The sequence below is a fragment of the Cetorhinus maximus genome, chromosome 17 (assembly GCF_964194155.1).
Source record: "Cetorhinus maximus chromosome 17, sCetMax3.hap1.1, whole genome shotgun sequence".
Lineage (NCBI taxonomy): Eukaryota > Metazoa > Chordata > Chondrichthyes > Lamniformes > Cetorhinidae > Cetorhinus > Cetorhinus maximus.
The window spans coordinates 70,290,679-70,309,891 of record NC_135895.1 but is presented as its reverse complement, the minus strand read 5'-3'; the positions used below and the strand labels follow the sequence as shown (position 1 = coordinate 70,309,891).

General features: G+C 44.0%; 1 protein-coding gene across 1 annotated transcript in view; it reads right to left on the bottom strand.

Annotated features, from left to right (window-relative positions):
• LOC144692487 (protein Niban 1-like) overlaps window positions 1–19,213 on the bottom strand; it is a 145,740-nt gene that overhangs the window by 9,660 nt on the left and 116,867 nt on the right. The window contains exons 8-13 of the mRNA XM_078561407.1: window positions 17,887–18,049; window positions 13,123–13,310; window positions 11,230–11,391; window positions 9,314–9,424; window positions 4,226–4,333; window positions 840–951 (exon numbers count right to left, since the gene is read on the bottom strand). Of these exons, the coding sequence (XP_078417533.1) occupies window positions 840–951; window positions 4,226–4,333; window positions 9,314–9,424; window positions 11,230–11,391; window positions 13,123–13,310; window positions 17,887–18,049 (844 nt within the window). The remainder of the gene's footprint in view (window positions 1–839; window positions 952–4,225; window positions 4,334–9,313; window positions 9,425–11,229; window positions 11,392–13,122; window positions 13,311–17,886; window positions 18,050–19,213) is intronic.

Below are 19,213 nucleotides of genomic sequence, written 5' to 3'. Positions count from 1 at the left end.
ATCCCGGTCGTAACAATAATAAGATGTGAGTTCTGGGTCAGGGCAGTTAAAGGAAATTAAGGGAAATTTAGCTTGGTGGGCTAGGGCAGGACAGGGAAGTCACAGACACAGCTGAATGGATGGTTTCAATCTTTGTGATAAGAAAGTCCATGACTCCTCACACTTATTGTTGGAGGTGAGGGTAGAGGATGCATGGAAAGGTAAGAAGACGTTTGTGGTGGAGAAGAGAAGGGTGCATTCCAGGATGATCTTTCAATTGTAAGCAGGTCTAACCAACGTTTTCTGTGATGGTCATCATGGGAGTAGTGAGAGCACATGAAATGGCAAGGTCAAGGCCGTAGCTGTGAATGAATAGGGGGCTTTATATGGAGGGAGAGATTTATGGAGGAAAGGAGTGTATTGAACTCAGGAGAGAGAGGAGAGATAAATCACCAAGAAGGAGAAGTCAGCCAATGCAGAAGCTGAGGGAGGAAAGCAGTGAAGATATACAAGGGAAAAACCTGGCATGATATTTGCGTATCACACATGAGCTATACTTTATAGCCACCTAACAGTCCATTCATAGCATCAAACCCTCTCCAACCTACCTTATCCTGCTTGGAGCAGGCAAGTGGGACACCTGCTGGAAGTTTATTTTCTCTTCAATGAAAATGAAGAAATGTTGGGTATAATCCTAGGTTAAATTACAAGGCTAGGTCCTACTATTTTATCATAATTGTTTTGATATGTCATAAGCTTGTATTCATGGCTGTTTTTAAGCTGTTAGTATTTCAGAACTGTACCAACCATTTTGAAGCTTCAGCTCATTTCTTAAGTTTGGTATGTATGAAAACTCTTACCTTTGACCACCTCCCTGAGAATGGTTTGAAGTAAGATTTCTTCATAGATATTCTCCACTTGAATGAGTTTTGTATAATCTGCAAAGATGTATTGCTCATATTTCTGAAGCTCCTGTTCAAGGAGGAAAAGAGGTTTATGCTCAGCTCTTAGCTAATCAGTGAAATGTTTTATATTTACCATTTCAGACATTCAATTTGTCTCATCAGCTCTGATACAAATTTTGCACCCATTAAGTGAGCATGTTCCTTAAGTCATGAACCACTGCTAAGAAAATCCTTTAGATTGTTGAATGAGATCTTTGAATACAGTCAAGTGCATAAGGCCATCATATTTGCACAGATTATTATTCCCTCCCAATTTTCTTCCCTCACACTCTGATTGCCAAAATGATAAAGTAAAATGATGCCACTAACTCAGCAAATTTTTAATTACTGAAATGCAAAAAACTTTTTAAAATGAAATTGTGCAGGCCTCAAGGTTGTTCCAATAGTTGGTATGAGTGCTTAGCCTCTGAAATTTCTCTCTTCTTTTTCCACAAAATCATTAAACTATTTATTTTAAAATAGCAGAGGGAGGAATTTCAGATGTGAAGTATCTGTACCTATTGTCCCACAGCATAGTTTCAAAGTCATGGGCCTGAATCTTCTGGTCGGCCTGCAGGGGCGGGCCCCGCTCACCGACGCGTAAAGTGACATGCGGTGACATCGGGCGTGCAACCCGATGTCATCACGCGTCATTCCGATCTTCAGTTCAACGGGCACGCACCGGAGTCGGCTGCGCGCCCGCTGAACTATCAGGAGCCTATTAAGGCCATTTAACAGTTAATTAAACTAATTGTCTGGACTGCCCGTCCAACCTTAAGGTTGGTGGGCAGGTGAAGAGCCCAGGCGGCCTTCGCATTTCACATGAAAACGCATCCACAGGCGGGATGAGGTTTCATGAAGGGTTTATAAATCAAATAAATTTTTAAATTAAAATTCATTGACATGTCCCAGCTCATGTGATACTGTCTGAATAATTTTTTCTATTCTTTTTATTCAAGTTTGCATAATGAAAATAATCTCCGAGGTAGCCCCGTGCCTCAGAGAGATTTCTGCACTCATTCATCTGCAAGAAAGAGCGCAGGCCCCGGCTCTCCCTCCTCCCCCCACCCGCACTGGGAGCGCTGAGTGCTTCAGGATGCACGTCACGCTGGGTGGCCCTTAATTGAGACAAACATTGCACATTGATTCATCAGGAGCTCATGAAGCAACCTGATCTTAAGCTTGCAGACTGAAGCAGCCTATTGAGTTGGATGATCAGCCATGATCATAATGAATGGCAGAGCAGGCTCAAAGGGCCGAATGGCCCACTCCTGCTCCTATTTTGTATGTTTCTATGTAAGACTAAAGCACAGTTTGCATTCTCAAAGTTTATTCAAGATGTAACGATAAGATCTGGCAACAACCTAGATTTCCTTCAAGCCGCAAACTCAATATCCCACTCCCAATTTATAAATTTCCCTCTATTCTGGTTCAGTTGTTCTCCTTTCTTCAACTGACTGCGATATGATTTTTCTTCCCCTCATCCCTCTGAGATAGCACACAGTCAGGCCTCTATCTAACACCTTTCATTGATGGCTGCTATTCACCTCAGTTCTCCAGGGCTACAGAGGTGAAAAAGAAATCCAGTCGCGTGCCCAACTATTCTGCTAACATTCACTGCCAAGGATCTCAAATGAACAGCAATATAAAAGGTATTTCCAGCAACTCAGGTCAGCAAAACACTCCCCCCTCCCAAATCATACAAGTCTTTCTCAGTCTTTCAGGGAAAGAGAAATACAAGTAAGTTTTTTAAAAAATCTAAAATCTGGTTTTCAGTTAACTGTTCAAGTGCAACCATTTCTGAAATTGTTGATCCTGCTCTGAAAGTTAAACCAGGCAGGTTTCACAGCGCCAAGATCTAGGGGCAGAGTTTAATGGCCTCCCCCAAGGTGAGTTTGGAAGCAGCCCAGAAGAGAAAAATCATTAAAAACTGGGAAATGAAAATACTGGTCCGAATTGGTCGTGTATACCTTAAAATGGAACACCAGTAAAAACTGGGGAAAAAGAATACAGGTCTGAACTGTTCTTTCCTCCTGGCATTTAATCAGGCAGGAGGGTGGCAGGTGAGGACAGATGGGCCCTGCGCCAATTGAGGCCTTTAATTGTGCAATTAATGCCCACTTAAAGGCCCCATTCCATCGCTGCTGATATTTATCCGGCAGCAGGCGAGGGATTCGTCATGTGGAAAGACTGAAAAGCAAATCCTGTCGGTGGTTGCTTGCAGCTCCAGTGGGTGGCAGAGAGTCTCCCATTCAAAGGCACAATGCCTGATTGACAGACCCAGCACTGGGAAGTGGGAGGGCCCACTGAGAGCCACACCCTCGTATTGATGTTGAACCCCCCTCCCTTCCCTCCCTCCCCTCTGACCCCCAACCCACCACCACTCACATGTAGCCTGGGTCCCTCAGTGATCTGGGAACTTGGGTGGGTGCAATACCAGCAGCCACCACTGCTCCCCTGGTGGCACTGCTGAGCAATTCACAGTTGCGGGCCTTTGATTGGCTGGCAGTTCTTGGGGATTGGGGAGATTTCCACCCCTCTGGGTCCCTGATCCTGGGGAAGGCCCAAATTCAGTGGGCTTTCCCGAAAGGAGGTGGCTTGGGGCTCTCACCTGCTCTCCAGGTGGCAGGTGAGAACCTCAGTGCCTCCATTAAATACTGTACAAGGCTACTACAGCTGCTTTTACCTGAAGCAGTTCTGTACCGTAAATGTTAATTTGGTAAATATATATATATATATATATATATATATATAAATAAAAGTGAGCAGAACTAGAAAGAAACATTCCTGAATTAAGCCCGTGGAATATTAGCAAAGTGCACTTAGCATGTTTGACTGAAATTCCATTCTCTGATTTAAGTGCCGAAGTTAATGTATGCGGCATTGGTTCTACTAAAATATCAAAGTGAGGAATTTCAGGCAAGTGTTAAATGTCGGTACACTTGTATCCCGAGTCACTGCGGCAGCCAATATTTCAAAACTTTACAAGCAATGCTTTAGGGAAGTGAATAGAGTACTGTGACATATAAAGATACATTTTTCCAGAGTTCATTTTACCCCATAATGCTCTGATTCCAGTACAGAACTTCGCTTGACCGGATTTTTGTTTGCAAGAAACCAAGAGGACTGCAAATTGATTGCACCAAGCTCTGTATCCTCAGTCTGGCTCCCGAATTGTGTGAATCTTGGCACTGGGTACGGAGTCTGTCAAAATTGGTCTTTTCATGTCATGATACTTGATTGTAGTATTTATAATAAATTTATAATACAACAAATGCAATCTTTGGTGATGTGTTACTTACACGCTTATGGCTCAGTGCCAATGTTTTCTGTAGTGTTGGCAATGTAATTTGGACCAGGGCTTCTTGGAACAACTTCTTCCTTACAGTGCTGCTGTCATGATCATATTGCTAGGCGAGAAAATATCCATTTGAAATCTTTGTACAATCTCAAAATATGCAATATGCAAGGCAGAATTAAAAAGTAATGGTCTAAATTTTCACTATATTTTCACCTTTATATAGATGGGTTATCATTGATGGCAATATTAGTGCCAAGGACAAAAATAATAATTTTGAAAAACTGGCACAAAGCTGCAGATATGTCAATGATTAGAAAAGGAAAAGGTTTCATGAAAACCCTAAAACCAGATACCTTTATTATTGCTAGCCTTTGAAATAAACTGCCACTTGACAAACACCTTGGATGTCTGGCTTGCTGAACGTGCTTTGCACTTAATGTCCTGCATACCAGGAAACGCAATGCAAGATGTTCCTGTCTCTATTTACATAATCCAGGTCCATCGTGACGAAAATTCTGGAAATGGCTGAAAATTCTATGTACCGCCCTAAACCCAGCATTTCCCATCTTCACAGGGATGGGACTGGAGTCAGGCCTGGGTTTGCGCATGTGCGATTTGCAGAGGCGGCTGGCCATTTAAATCACCAGCTGCCTCCACTGAAGTGGGATTTTGGAAGAACAAGAGTGTGGAATTCGGAGTGGCAGATTAAAACAGGTAAGAGGAGGTCTGAGCTTGGTGGATTCGTTTGGATAACCAGGGTATCCCTTTGGAGGGGTATTGTCCCTGTGGATAGGGCACCAGGAAATCTTTAGGAGAGGTAAGGAATCCTTTGGTATTGTTAAAAGTGAACAATGATTAATCAGTTTTTACACGCACAATCACTGGAACTGTCAAGTTGTCAAAGAGTTGTCCAGTTGTCAAGGAACTGTTAAAGAGCTGTCCAGCTGTCAAGGAACTGTCCAGCTGTCAAGGAACTGTTATGGAGCTGTCCAGCAGTTGAGAAAATATTAAGGAGCTGTCCAGCTGTCAAAGCTATCCAGGAAGTGTCAAAGCTGTCAAAGAACTGTCCAAGGGTGCTAGGTGAGTTGGCATGGAGCGGTAAAGGGAAATGTGTTGGTTGGGGTCATGGGTTGGCATGTGTTAGCACTAAGCTGGCAAAGGGTATATGGGATCAATGGGGGTGGTTAGAGGGGCACTAAGTTGGCATAGAGGATATGGGAGCCATGTGGATGGCTAGATGGGCACCAAGTTGGCTTGGGAATATGGGGGCCATGAGGGTGGGTTGGGGGAATGGGTTGCGATAGGTTGGCATGTCTGGGGCATAGGGAGTGTGTGGTGATGGCTGGAGGAATATTTTTTGTTTTATTATTATTTTTTTTATTTATTTAAACATGGTGCCGGGGCACAGAGAAAAGCCTTGTGTCCAGCCCACCTCCACACCTGACAGCCTGCACATTTGTTCCCGGGTTGCCCACCCTGACTCCTGTTTCAGCCCACCTCCCCTGGCTGAAAATCCGACCTGCGGGTGGACTCGGAAATCTCCTGTGCTCCTGACCCAGGGATAGAAATCTGTGCCCTAGTGTTTTCAACAGGTTACTCTACAAATGAAGGTGTTTATTAATATAGGAACAGGATGATGCTGTTCAGCCCCTCAAGCCTGTTTCAATTCGAACATATGAACATATGAATTAGGAGCAGGAATAGGCCACTCGGCCCCACGAGCCTGCTCCACCATTCATAAGATCTGATTGTAACCTCAACTCCACATTTGGTCGTGTCAGTTCTTTACCTGAACTCCATTTATCCTCCATTACTCCATATTGCTTGATAACCTTGCCCAATACAAATCTATCGTTCTCAGTCATGAACTTTTTAATTGATCCAGCATTCACAGGAATTATGGGAAGAGAGTTTCAAATTTCCATAGCCTGTGTGTGAAAATTTGTTTCCTGATCTCACTCAAGTGAGCTTTAATTTTACTATTATGCCCATCTTGTTTCGGATTGCACCTCTAGATCAGATAGTTTCTCTGCATCTAACCTAACAAATCCATCTATCACTTTAAAAACCTTCTAAACTCAAGGGTAAACAAACCAAGTTTATGCAACCTGCCCTAATAATTTAAATCTGATATAATTCTGGAATTCGGGTGAATCTGCACCTCTTGCAAGGAAAGCATATCCTTCCTGAGGATCGGTGCTCAACACTGAACACAGTACTTCAGATGGGGTCTAACCAATCCCCTGTACAACTGTGGCATAGTTTCACCACTTTTGTATTCCAACCCTCCGAGATAAAGACTGCATAATCACCTTTGATTATGTTTTATGCCTGTGGGCTAACTTTTAGTAATTTGTGTACATGGATAGTCCCTTTGGTCTTACAAAGCTCCGAGCCTCACAACTGCCGTGTTCAATCTTACTTTCCGCGGTCCAAACCAAATCAGCTCATATTTTCTCACATTGAACTTCAGCAGCCATCGATTTGTCCACCCACTCAAACTGACTCTGCTCCTTTGTAAGTTTTTGCTGCCATCTACACCAGTCCCTGCACCTCCTAACCTCCTGCTCAGATTTTTACCATGATGGAAGGCCACTTCGCTGGGGCAGAAATGAGGGTAGAGCGCATTTCTCATATGCGTATTATATGAAGGCCGCTGGCTATTTAAATCAGCGCCTGCCTCCACTCTAGTTGGATTTTGGTAGCCTGGGAGCTTGGATCCCAAAGTGTGCTAAGTAGACCTGGTAAGAGCAGGTCTGAACTTGGTGTATTTTTTTGGATGGCCAGCGGACCCCTTTGGAGAGGTAGGGAACCCCTGCAGAATTTGCTTAAAAATTTTATTCAAAGCCCCAGAAACAACACAAAACAAATTGCAACCTTCTTCCCTTAACCCAGGGGAGTAGGAGGGTGGGGCTTCTGGTCTCACAGGGCAATTATTGTTGCCCCTACTGACCAAGAAGAACTTTGTACTGGAGAAGGGCTCATAGTGCTTTGTGTGAGGGAACCTAGAGGATGGGCATGGCACCCTCGCATATAGAGACCATAGAAGCCAGTCATCGTGAGCAGCCAGAGGCCAGAGGGAGGGCCGAAGATCAGGAGGAAGAGGCTGCTGACCCTGCACCAGGAATGAGGAGGAGCAGAGGCAGGACTATCAGGTACCATCCTGTGTGAAGGGTGTACAGACTTCAGGCATCCTACCTCAATATGACAGAGAACCAGTGTCGATGGCAACTGAGGCTAAGCCGTGAGGTGGTGACAGACGTATGCCACATGGTCCAGCAACAACTCCAGCCACAAACCATTGACCCCCGCACCCCCCATGTCTTGCCAGTGGCTGTGAAGGTAACCGTCACTCTCAACTTCTATATCTCAGGATCTTTCCAGGGACCATCAGGAGACCTGTCTGATGTATCCCAGTCAGTAGCACACAGCTAAGGTTGTAACTAATGTCCTGTTTGTTCGTCTGGGGGAATCACATTAATTTTCCTATAGATTTGGTGTCTTGACACAGACAGCCACAGCTTTTTCCCAATTACGAGGCTTCTCTCAGATGCAGGTGTTATTAACTGCACCCAGGTTGCCATAGAGGTCCCAACTCAACATGCGGACACATTTGTCAGCCAGAAGTCCTTCCACTGAATCAATGTACAGATGGCTTGTGACCACCACAAGGGCTTCCTTTATGTGTCTGCATGGTTCCCTGGCAGCTCCCATGACTCCTTCATACTAAGGAGTTCCGAACTCCCTCAGCTATTTCAGCCACCAACACAGATCCATGGTTGGCTTCTAGGCTATAAGGGCCATCCCCTAAGAGCTCGGATAATGACCTCCTTTAGGAGCCCATAAATGGAGGCAGGTTGGAACTACAAGAGCAGCCATGTCATCACCAGGGGTACCATGAAGCAGGCAATTGGCATTTTAAAGATGCGCTTCAGGTACCTCGGTCGCTCAGGTATGCAAGTAACTCTGCAGTATGCCCCAGCAACGGTATCAAGAATATTAGTGGTGTGCTGCTTGCTGCACAACATTGGGTAGTGGAGGGGCATACAAATCTATGACAACGATGCCAGGGCAAAGCTCCAACCTTTGCAGAGGAGGAAGATGGGGATGACAAGGAGGAGGAGGATGTAACCCCTGTCCATTCGGAAGATTCCATAACAGATGAGGGTGAGGATTCCACCAATGGCAGAGCAGCTGAGAGGCATGGCCATGTAGCCAGGGCTGACTCTGTGCAGGAGGGCATCATGACCAGATGGGTCCTTGTGCAAAATAAATTCTCATAAGGCCCTCCAAAATTACAACTGCCATCAGCCATTCTCTGTTGACAGGCTTCAGCCGAGAGAACCTTGCATATTGACTTCACAATTACTCAAAAGGACTGCCCATCCCCCACAAGGGAGAGAATAAACATCAGTTGGACTCAGTCACATTCATATGGCTGAAATCCTCATCATCATCACCACGGGCCTCATCACATTGCAAACACACATGGTAAGAAGGTCTTCACATTCTGGCCCCCTCACATGAATGCCAATGACTGTAAATGAGGGGCCCATGCCACCAAATGTTCCACAATCCATCCATACCCATCATGCTGAGAGTGACAACATCAGAATTCAAACCCTATACATGCTGATAGGATTGTATGGTGTAGCAAACAATTAAGATAAGGCATCTAGTGCAAGAGGAGCCCATAAACATGCAGCACTTCCTTGAAAGATCCTGTGCAGGAATGTTCAGAGGTCAGGTTGGCTGAGCTGGGAATTCTTCTCTCCTTACCTGACCTGGGACTGAATATCTGGGCCTTAGTGTAATTTCCCACCTGGATATACAACTTTCTATCCCTTCAAGTCATTGATATACCTGATGATGCCCCAATACATACTTGTGGGGAACACCGCTTGTCATGTCATCAATCAACAAGCATTCCCTACTCTGTCTAACAACTGGCAACATGGAACATGTCAGTGGACATACTTCACACAATGACTTCCTTTACTGATAACTAGTCAAGCCCAGTGTGGCAGTTAGATTTGATTTGTAAATTTCTCTAGTGTTACTGCAATTAAACATTTTATAAATGCCTTACCTTTAACACTCGTTGCTTAACTTTTTCAATGGATGTTACAATTTTTGATGGATTGCTCTTCAATGAGTCAGACAACAATTGTTCAAATGTGTAGACCGCATTGTCCATTAGCTGAGGATCATAAATGGTAGCTTTAAACCAGTAAGAATCAAAGTCTAAAAAGTCTGAATTTTGTTTGTCTACCCTGAAGTCCCGTCACCAGGGCTGAAGAGAGGATCTGACCCCACTTCAGCTGGTGGCAGGACCCTGGACAGCATATTGCTGGCTGTGTCCTATTAAGGATGGTAATTCACCCCCAACAGCTCCTGGCCCAATCAGAGGGCCAGCAGTTCAGCAGCCTCGTTAATGCCACCGCTGGAGGTGGTAAATGCTGAGGCTGCAGCTCCAGAAAGAGGGTGCTGTAATGGCAAGACGTCCTCGAAGACAGGTGCGTTGTGTTGCAGGGAAGGCAGGGCCAGACAGGCAGGCAAGCCCCAGGAATCGGCAGGAGGAGGTGGAGTTATTGAGCATTGCCATGAAGGTGCATTGCCGCTAGGGGCCCATCCATGTGCCATGGAATGGCCATAAAGGAGGGCTTCCCTTGAAGCTGCCAGGTTTCACCCAGTGGTCTCCCCATGCAGCAGCAGCCCTGCTGATGCAGGCAAGTAGTGGTCCTTAATTGACCACTTAAGTGGCTCAGTTGGCCGTTCGATGAATGATCAAGTCACCAACTCTCCCACTGCTGCCAATATGCTATAGCAACAGGAAGACGTCTCCTCTCTGACACCTTTCCCTGCCATTTTGCCAGCCCTCCCTCCTCCTAGCCCATCGCTAATAGATTGGGAAAGTTCAGCCCATGTCTTTAACTCAAAATGTTCATCATTATATAATCACCATTTATTAAGAAATAATAGCTATTATATTTTAAGTCCAGTCAGAACGGCTGATATTATGCAAATTGCAGAATGAGCCTCAATTTCCTAAGTCTGCAAAATCCTGCCAGCAACTAACAACATCCCTGGCTGATCACCCAGGTTGGGCCAATGGTATGCAATCTTCATATTCTGTTCCACTGAATTAAGCTTTTTACTCTACATCCCTAGGGCCACCTTCAAAATATTATCTACTTACAGTCTTATTGGTACCTTCCACTGCTGAAACATTCACTCACACCATGAGCACCGTGAACATCAGTTTCTTAGATCCCCTCCACATTGACTTCCCAACCACCATCTTTCATAAACACATGATCTGCAACTTAAATCTTCTCCCTCAAAAAGACTCATTACCTTCATCCTTTTCCAGCTACCTATGTCCTAGCAGAACACATTCAATATCCTCATCTTTGTTTTCAAATCCTTACCACACGATATTTGAGTCATCTTCCTCAGCCATATATCCCAATCCATCCTCCCTGTTCTGCTCATTCTAGGTTGCTGCTCCTCCTCTGCTCCATTAGTGGGACTGATCTTTTAGCTATTATGTCTGTGCCTTCCAAATCTACTCTGTCTTCCTACCTCTCCCACTCTGCCTTCAAAGGTCTCCTAAAAAGTTCTTTTGATCTGTGCTGTGTTAGCTAATTTTATGTGGCCAGTAACCGACGTGTTACAGCTGTCTCAGCTGGGTTATGGAGGAAGAAAGAATCACATAATGTTCTCACATCTAATTATTCTGGTGATCTCACTGCATCAATTGTCCCATTCCGTGGCACATAAACACAAACTATCCCAATGTTACTCTGGTTAAGATGACAGACCATGGATCAATCCTGAGATTTTCTTGGTTTCTATGTCTGAGTGCTTAGTCACACACTGAGCTAATTGGGGAATTATTGCAAATATTTCCATCAGGTTCATATACAACCTATGTAGGCTGATTACAGAAGTCTGTGGAACTTTAGCGATATGCCAGTGGACACCCTATAATCCAGTACCTACTTCTTGCATGAAGTTCTGAGTTGTTTGAATAAGCCATTGTGTATTGGTGAACTTGAATCGGTTCTTCAATTCCTGAATCTGGTCTTGAAGAGGGCTAACTTTATTATAGCAAGGCTGCATTTTCACAGCATTAAAAGGAAGGTTCATCAGTTGATTCAGGTGCTAAAAAAAAGAAATAAGATCAAAGTGAGAAATTAGTAACTAAGCAAGAAGCATTTTCCTAAAGTTGGGGTTATTGATGATAAGGATAAAATTCTGTCGAAAGTTCCTTAGTAATACCTTGAAGACCGACTCTGTCCCTTACATGAACAAATGAGCATTTTTCTTGGTGATTTGGAAATTCCCGTCAGACTAAATTTTCTACATATTTTGTAACCTTTCCTATATACTTCCACCGTATATATTTTTCTACCCAAGAAGTGGGAGCAATCTAGGTTGTGGGCAACAACACTTGGAATAGGTAATGTCCTTTGCCTGACCCAGTTCGCCACTCCACGGATGTGCCTTTTTCTCAAGCAGCTCCCGTGCCTACATACCACCCGATTGGCAGGCTTGGCTCGCTGTCTGGTGGGGAACATTCCCAGGAGGCCGCGGGTCAGAAGCAGGTAAGAAGTCTGCAGCTGGATTAGTACGAGGGTGAGAATGGGGTAGTGGGGGATGGGGGAGAGTGGATCTTCGGGGGATCGTGGTTGCCAATCCCTGATTGGGTGCAGACAAATGCAAGGGAAGTAGGGGGTGTGCTTGCTGATCTGTGGGTATCTGATTTCCAATGGTCATGGTGGGGGATGGCAGTCGTTGGATTGAGGAGAGGAAGAAGGTAGCTTGTTGGGCTTTATGGAAGGATTCTTGCTCCTCTTGGCCTACAGGCAGTGCTGTCAAGGCACTTAATCTTTTCCACATAGCTGTCCTCAACTCCCATTAGCTGCTGGGTTCCCCGAGGCACAGAAAGCCCAGTGAGCCAGGTTCAAACCTTGAAGATAGGTTTTAAAAGTTTAACGCCCTACCCAAATCCAACCCACCTATTTTCGAGGTTAAAATTACTCCCTGCCCCACCCACCATGAGTTCAAACACTGGCTTTTCATCTTTGAGTCTAGATTTAGGCTGAAAGTCTAATCTTTTCTTTAAGTCTTACATTTTTGACAACTATTAAGGTTCTAAGGACTTTGGCAGTTTTAACTCATTTCCCTGATGGCACAAACTCACTACAAAAAATATTTGTGAATCTCTCTCAAGAACTAAATGACAGGTTGAATGCAGAGTGTAGCTCCCTCTACTTTGCCGTCAACAATACATATTAACCTCAATTTCTGAAGGATACTCCTCACTACACCTGTTATATTCCCCCGCCAACACCAACCAATTCACTGTTGAATACCAGCTATCTTTGCACCATGGATTACAGCCACCCAACTGCATTTCAGAGAGGAGAGTTTTATTCCAGCAGTCTGGAGTAGTTCAAAGTCAAGTCTGTCCTTTGCTGCAGATTTTAGTCACTCAAATTTGCAGAAAACGCATGAAAAAGAGCTTTAAATATTGAAAGCTAAAAATATCTTTTAGCCAAGAGGAAATAAACTCAAGATGGTTCATATGCATTCCGTTCATCTTTGACAGTATCAATGCTCACATCACAACCCAATGTTCATGGCTCCACGCTACATGGCTCCCTGACACTTAAGTCTGCCAGTTAAGCAAATTTCTTCGGTGCATAGCTGAGCTGACAGTTGGCAAGTCCAGTCATATAATGGAATGAACTCCAAAGATGTCTGAGGGGTGGTGATTGGGAGGTGTGAGGGAGGATGTTATACAGCTGGTACTGTGGGGTTACAAGTAGCCTTTCATGGAAATTTAGGGATTGACGATTTGGATCATGTTAAAATGGTATCATTCATTACCTCTTTCAGTTTTTCAGCATCGCCAGCATCCTGACATTTTGCACTTAATTCATTGACCTCAGTTTCAAAGAGAGAACGAACTTCGGTGAATCCCGAACTGATTAGTCCCATCAACTCCTCCAATATAGAAGTCAGGTGGGGCTGAATATTCTCAAGCCAACCCTGGTCAGCCTTTTCAGTCACTGTTGCTGAAATAAAGATTCACTTAAATTCAGTAACTGCATGTATTTTTATTTTGTCTTTGTAACATTACTTCCTCCTGCATTTCAGATCCTCTCTCAACATTTTTTCTTGGATGAAAAGGTAGAGAAGGACTCAGCCAATCTGGCCTATATGTGACTTCAGGCCCACAGCAATTTGGTTGACTCTTAGCTACCCTTAGATATGGCCTAGCAAGTCACTCAGTTGTGCCAAAGCTCTATGGTCCTGCCACATCCAATCTTCATGATGGTTGGAAATTAAACAACTAGCAGGAGGAGGAGGCTCCACAAATATCCCCATCCTCAATCATGGTGGAAACATCAGTATGAAAGACAAGGCACATGCCAGGAATGTGATGGAATACTCTTCATTTGCCTGGATGAGTGCAGCTCCAACAACATTTAGGGAGCTCGACACCATCCGGGACAAAACAGACACTTGGTTGGCACCTCATTCACAACCTCTCTCACTCACTGGAGACACATTGGCAGCAGTGCGCCATTTACAAGATGCACTGCAGCAACTCACCAAAGACTTCTTCAACAGCACCTTCCAAGCCCATGACCTTTATCATCAAGTAGGACAAGGACAGCAGAGCATAGGAAGACCAGTTCTCCCCCAAGTCACACACCATCCCGACTTGGAACTATTTCACCATTCCTCCACTGTCCACGGGCCAAAATCCTGGAACTTTCTTCCTAACAGCACTGTGGCTACACAAGATACAGCAGCTCAAGAAGGCAGCTCACCACCACCTTCTCAAGGGCAATTAGGGATGGGCACTAAATGCTGGCCCAGCCAGCAACAATCAATCCACGAACAAATTAAAACAAAAGCAAGTGATTCGTTCTCAGGTGTCTACTGGTGCCACCCTAGAGTTGGCCACTGGGAAATAATGAAGAGTTACCCAACCTCTGATTATCCCTTTCTTTTCACAAACATCTTGCCTTTGCATTGTACTTCCTCCAAGTCGAACAACCATGACTGCAAGCTTATGGTTCGTTAAACCATGGGGCAGTGTGCTAGAACACAGGTTTTTGTGGCACCTGTTCCCTAAAGGCAGTCACTTCAAAAACTAACAATTCACTCTTCTCAAATTGCTAAGCAGCCAGACGAGCAGTAAAATATTTGTGTACCATTATTGTCATGAATATAATTTAACACCGAGTCAGATTTGGTTCTTATTTCATAAAATTACATGCCCAATAATGAAATAGTTTGTCAAGACTCTTGCAAAAGAAGAACTTAGAAATAACATACCAGGTTAATAGATCATTTTAATGCTAATAATAGCATTGCTGATACATGATGAGATGGCTGGCCTCAGGGTGCGTTTGGGATGTGTGAGGCATGAGTGTAGAGTTAAATTAGAGGACAGCAAATTGGTGAAAGCAGTGTCAGGAGAAAGAATGGAGAGAATAGAGTTGAGTTATAAGCTTCAGGTCTAAGTTTCAGTGCCTTAAACAGCTGTTAGACCAAAATCAGCAGAGGAAATGAGCGTAAATAACAGCTGGAAATTAGTCAGTATATTCACCTGAAGTACCCTCACCAGCAATAACCTTGCTACCAGAACTCTCATTACCAGAACTCTTAACAGTAATACCCTCACCAACTGTTTCCACACAAACAAAAATGGCTCTTGGGCAAATTTTTCATGGACTCTCATACAGGTTTGGGATCCAGTTCCCTAAGCACGTGACTGATGATAACCTATGGTTGTCATAGTCTAATTTGAAATCCAACAGGAACTCTAGACCCATTCATTCCTACAAGTGCAAAACCAAAGGTGAAAATTTCCTCCCTTCTGTCCAAATTCTAAAAGGGATGGCAAAATGAAAACAACTCAAAACGAAGGCAAATGCATCAATTTGAAAAGTGTACAACTGACATAAGTAGACATGTATGCGCACTCAGCCTTTGATGTGGACAAATTCTTAATGTGTTTGAAAATGTCTTTGTTCGTTATGTTAAGAAAGACGCTGACCCTAGTTTTATTCAAAAGAATACATACATTCTGTGACATCACCATTGTGTTATAGTGCTTACAGCAGAGTATTTGTAGAGCTAGGTGCCTGGGATTCCAGAGGACGTTTTTACTTGTTCTCAGCAAATACTGCATTCAGGTGCAGAACCGTAATCTGTAAGGTCATTTTCTCTGTGCTAAATCTGTCCATGTAAGGGAGCAGTGAGGTCTGGTCACCTGTGGGCCATCTTGGGAATGTTGGGATTTGTCCAGCTGCAGTTGCTGGAGTGGACATCCAAAAATTTAGAGCATTGGGTGGTCAGTAGGGGAATGGCGGTGAGTGGTAAGTGGAGGTGGGGATCAGGTTGTCAGAGGGGTGGTGGGATCAGGTGGTCAGTGGGGAGAGGTTTGGGTGGTTAGTAGGGGATGAGGGTGGGTGGTCAGTGGGGGGGGGAGTGGGGGGTCAGGTGGTCAGTTGGGGGATTATAGTTGGGTGGTCAGTGCGGGGGTTCAGTTGGGGGGGTGGGGGGGTCAGGTGGTCAGGGGGTTCATCAGTGGGCGGGGAGGGGAGGGCATTTGGGGGGTCACATGGGTAGGGGATACCGTGGGTGTTCAGGTTAGTCGTGAAGGTCGGGGCAGATGGGGGTGACAGGGGGAGTCTAGTGGGAGGTTAGTGAGGGTGGGGGGGGTGGGCTCAGTTGGGGGATTGAAGGGTTTGGTCGGGTAGGCGGGGGGGGGGGGGGGGGGGAGTCCTGTGTGGGTTGGGGGGATTGTCGGGGCGAAGAGTTGATGGGGGATAGTTGGGGAGTCCCCGTGGGGTGTCAGTACCCAGAGGTTACTCAGGAGTTAGAAGTGGTTTTAATTCTTCTAAATTTTTTTTGTGGGTAAATATTACTGTAAGACAGTCTGAACCATCCAAAATTTGCAATTTAAATCGTACTTTCAGATGGTTCCCAGTGTAGGGCAATTTTGAACTTCCCAGCAATTGTTGTGCAATTCTTACCTGGGGGACTTCCGGAGGGGTGTGGGGTGGGAATCCCCAGTTACAATACCCCGGAGCTTGGAAGTTACAGGCTGTATTCAAACAGGCTGATTAATTAACTGCTGTGTTTACTCCATTGCAAAAGAAAACATTGTGTTTTCCAGAACTGCTCTGAGAGATGTTTAATGTAGAACCACAATATAACCATCCTACAGGCAACGTTAATAAGCCAAATGGTGATAACTAAAAATTCCTGCATTTGGTATATCACGGAATAATACCATTTCATGGGATAATAGGTGAATATTGGGAATCATCTTCATGCCAAAGTATATCTAAAGCCAAAGGACCTAATAGATTGAAAGGGCCTAACTTTAACTCATGCCAGTTGATGGGTTTTACATGGGTTAAAATTGGGCCTAAAGTCTCCCATTACCAAGAGTATCAAAAGTGAAGGTCAAGGTTTTTAATTTAATGTGGATCAGATCACATTGTGTTTAATCTATTTCTTGAACGTCAAAGTGTGAGATTATAAATATCTAATAAACAGCATTCAGATTTGACAATTTAAATGTATTAAATGAATTGTTTTTGCAGTACTAGTGACAGTGGTGATCTTAAAACACTGGAAACTTTGATTATTGCCCTTAGATTGTGCATTTTAATTATACATATTAACAACACCTGTCACCATGACAAATGTGGCAGAGTTAAACTCAAGATCTTGAATATGGTAAAAAAAAATAAATTCTCAGTTAAAGAATTCACTTTTGGAGCAATATTCAGAATTTCACCCAGCAGACAAACAATAGTATCAATACTCCAAGTTCCTTCTTTACTTCCCTAGTCTCCAAGCTGAAACTGTAAATATATTGGGGGTGAATTTCTGTGCAAGCTCTTCCACTCATTTGTTGTAACTTTGCTGGAAAAGTTGCAGATGCCGTGGAAAACCAGTATAAATGTTGTTTATGCATTTTTTCAAGACCTGTTGGTCAAATACAGAGTAACACTGACAGTGGCCACGGCAAAGACCATATATGTGCCTGTCCTGTACGCCACAGTGGAATTTTTAATAACGGGCTCAAAGGGCTGAATGTCCTATAACCTGTTCCTATGTTCTTACACCCAGTTTCATAGATGCAGGAAGTTAAATTGAGTGAGAAGAGATCAGAGGAAACACTAGAAAGTACCTATAGAAAATTATCTTGACAGGATGCAAAAGAATCTTCTGTAGTTGGTGCTGATAATCAAAGTATATTATTGTCAACAGGAGTTAGTTAAGCTGGGAGTGATCAAAGGTTATGGTAAACAATATCTTTAACGTTGCCAGTGCCATGAATGAACCAACTGTACATGCACCTGGTCACAGGTAAAAATATGGGTTGGAAGGAGTGATTAATATTTTGAAATTCTGCACAAACGGCTTAGGGTCTGGGAGAAATTCAGAGTTTTCTCTTCAGTTTTATATTAGATTGATTGCCTTCTTGGAGGAGATTGAGTGCCTTCTTGGAGGAGATTGAGTGATCTGGGAACATCTTACATGGTCTGTAGCAGTAATGGACTTGATAAGCTGAATGCCCTTCACACATTGTGTATTCTTTTAACTCTCTGTATTCACCTTTAAGTTTCCCAGCAGTAAATTCCTTTGAGGAGATGATCTGATCCATATCTGAACGAATTATCCCCTCCAGTTCCTTGTTAGATCCTTTGCACTCATCTTGTAGGTTCTGAAATCCGTCAGCAAGCTGGTTTTGTACTAAATTGTAAGCATCTTCCACAATCTGAAAAACACCATCATATTTCTAGGAATTTGCATGAGAGCATACTCATTATATGATCATAAAAATATCAAGGGGGGTGGGGTTGGACTGAGCATTTGTCAATATGTGGATTCAAATAGTTCAACGTGTAGGGCTAAAGTATATTTAGATCATGGCATGCAATCTCTCCTATAAGACATGTAGATAACTCACACTACTTTATCGCCAGGGATCACACATATACATTGCACTGAAAACAGCCTCGAGCGGGATTCGCGTTCCCGCTGTGATTTCACGCCGGTGTGAAACAGATTTCTGCCCTTCATGCCGAATTCTTCCCCCCCACCCCGCCTGCCACCAACGGGACTGGCGACTCTGCCCATAGAGTCATTATGGCATAGAAGAAGGCCATTCAGCCCAGCAAGTCCAGGCTAACTCTCTATCCCCTTAGCCCTGCAAGTATATTTCCCTCAAAGTGCCTATCCAATTTCCTTTTGAAATCACTGACGTCTCTGCTTCCACCAGCACCCTCATAAACAATGAGTTCCAAGTCATTACCATAAAAAAAGTTCCTCACACCCCCACTGTCTCTCTTGCCTAGAACCTTAGATCTGTGTCCTTGTACTATCAGCTACTGGGAACAGCTTTTCTTTGTCTACCTTATATAAACCTGTCATAATCTTGTACACCTCCATCATATCTCTTCTCAATCTCCTTTGCTCCAAGGAGAACAACCCTGGCTCTCCAACCTAACCTTGTATCTAAATTCTCTCATTGCTGGAATCATTCTTGTAAATCTCTGCATCCTCTCAAGGACCTTCACATCCTTTCAAAAATGTGGTGACCAGAACTGGATGCAATACTCTGGTTGTGGCCTAACCACAGCTGTATGAAGGTTCAGCATGCTTTCCTTGCTTTTGCATGGAATCCCTCTATTCATGATGCTCAAGATCCCATATGTTTTGCTAACCATTCTCTCAATATAAACTGCCACCTTCAAAGATCGATGCACATGTACCCCCAGATCCTTTTGTCACAGAACATTTTTCAGAACTGTGCCATTAAGTATATATTAATTCTCCCTATCTCTTCTGCCAAAAGGCAAAACCCCACACTTCTCTGTATTAAATTCCATCTGCCACTTTTCTGCCCATTCTGCTAGCCCATCTATACCCTGCTTACTGT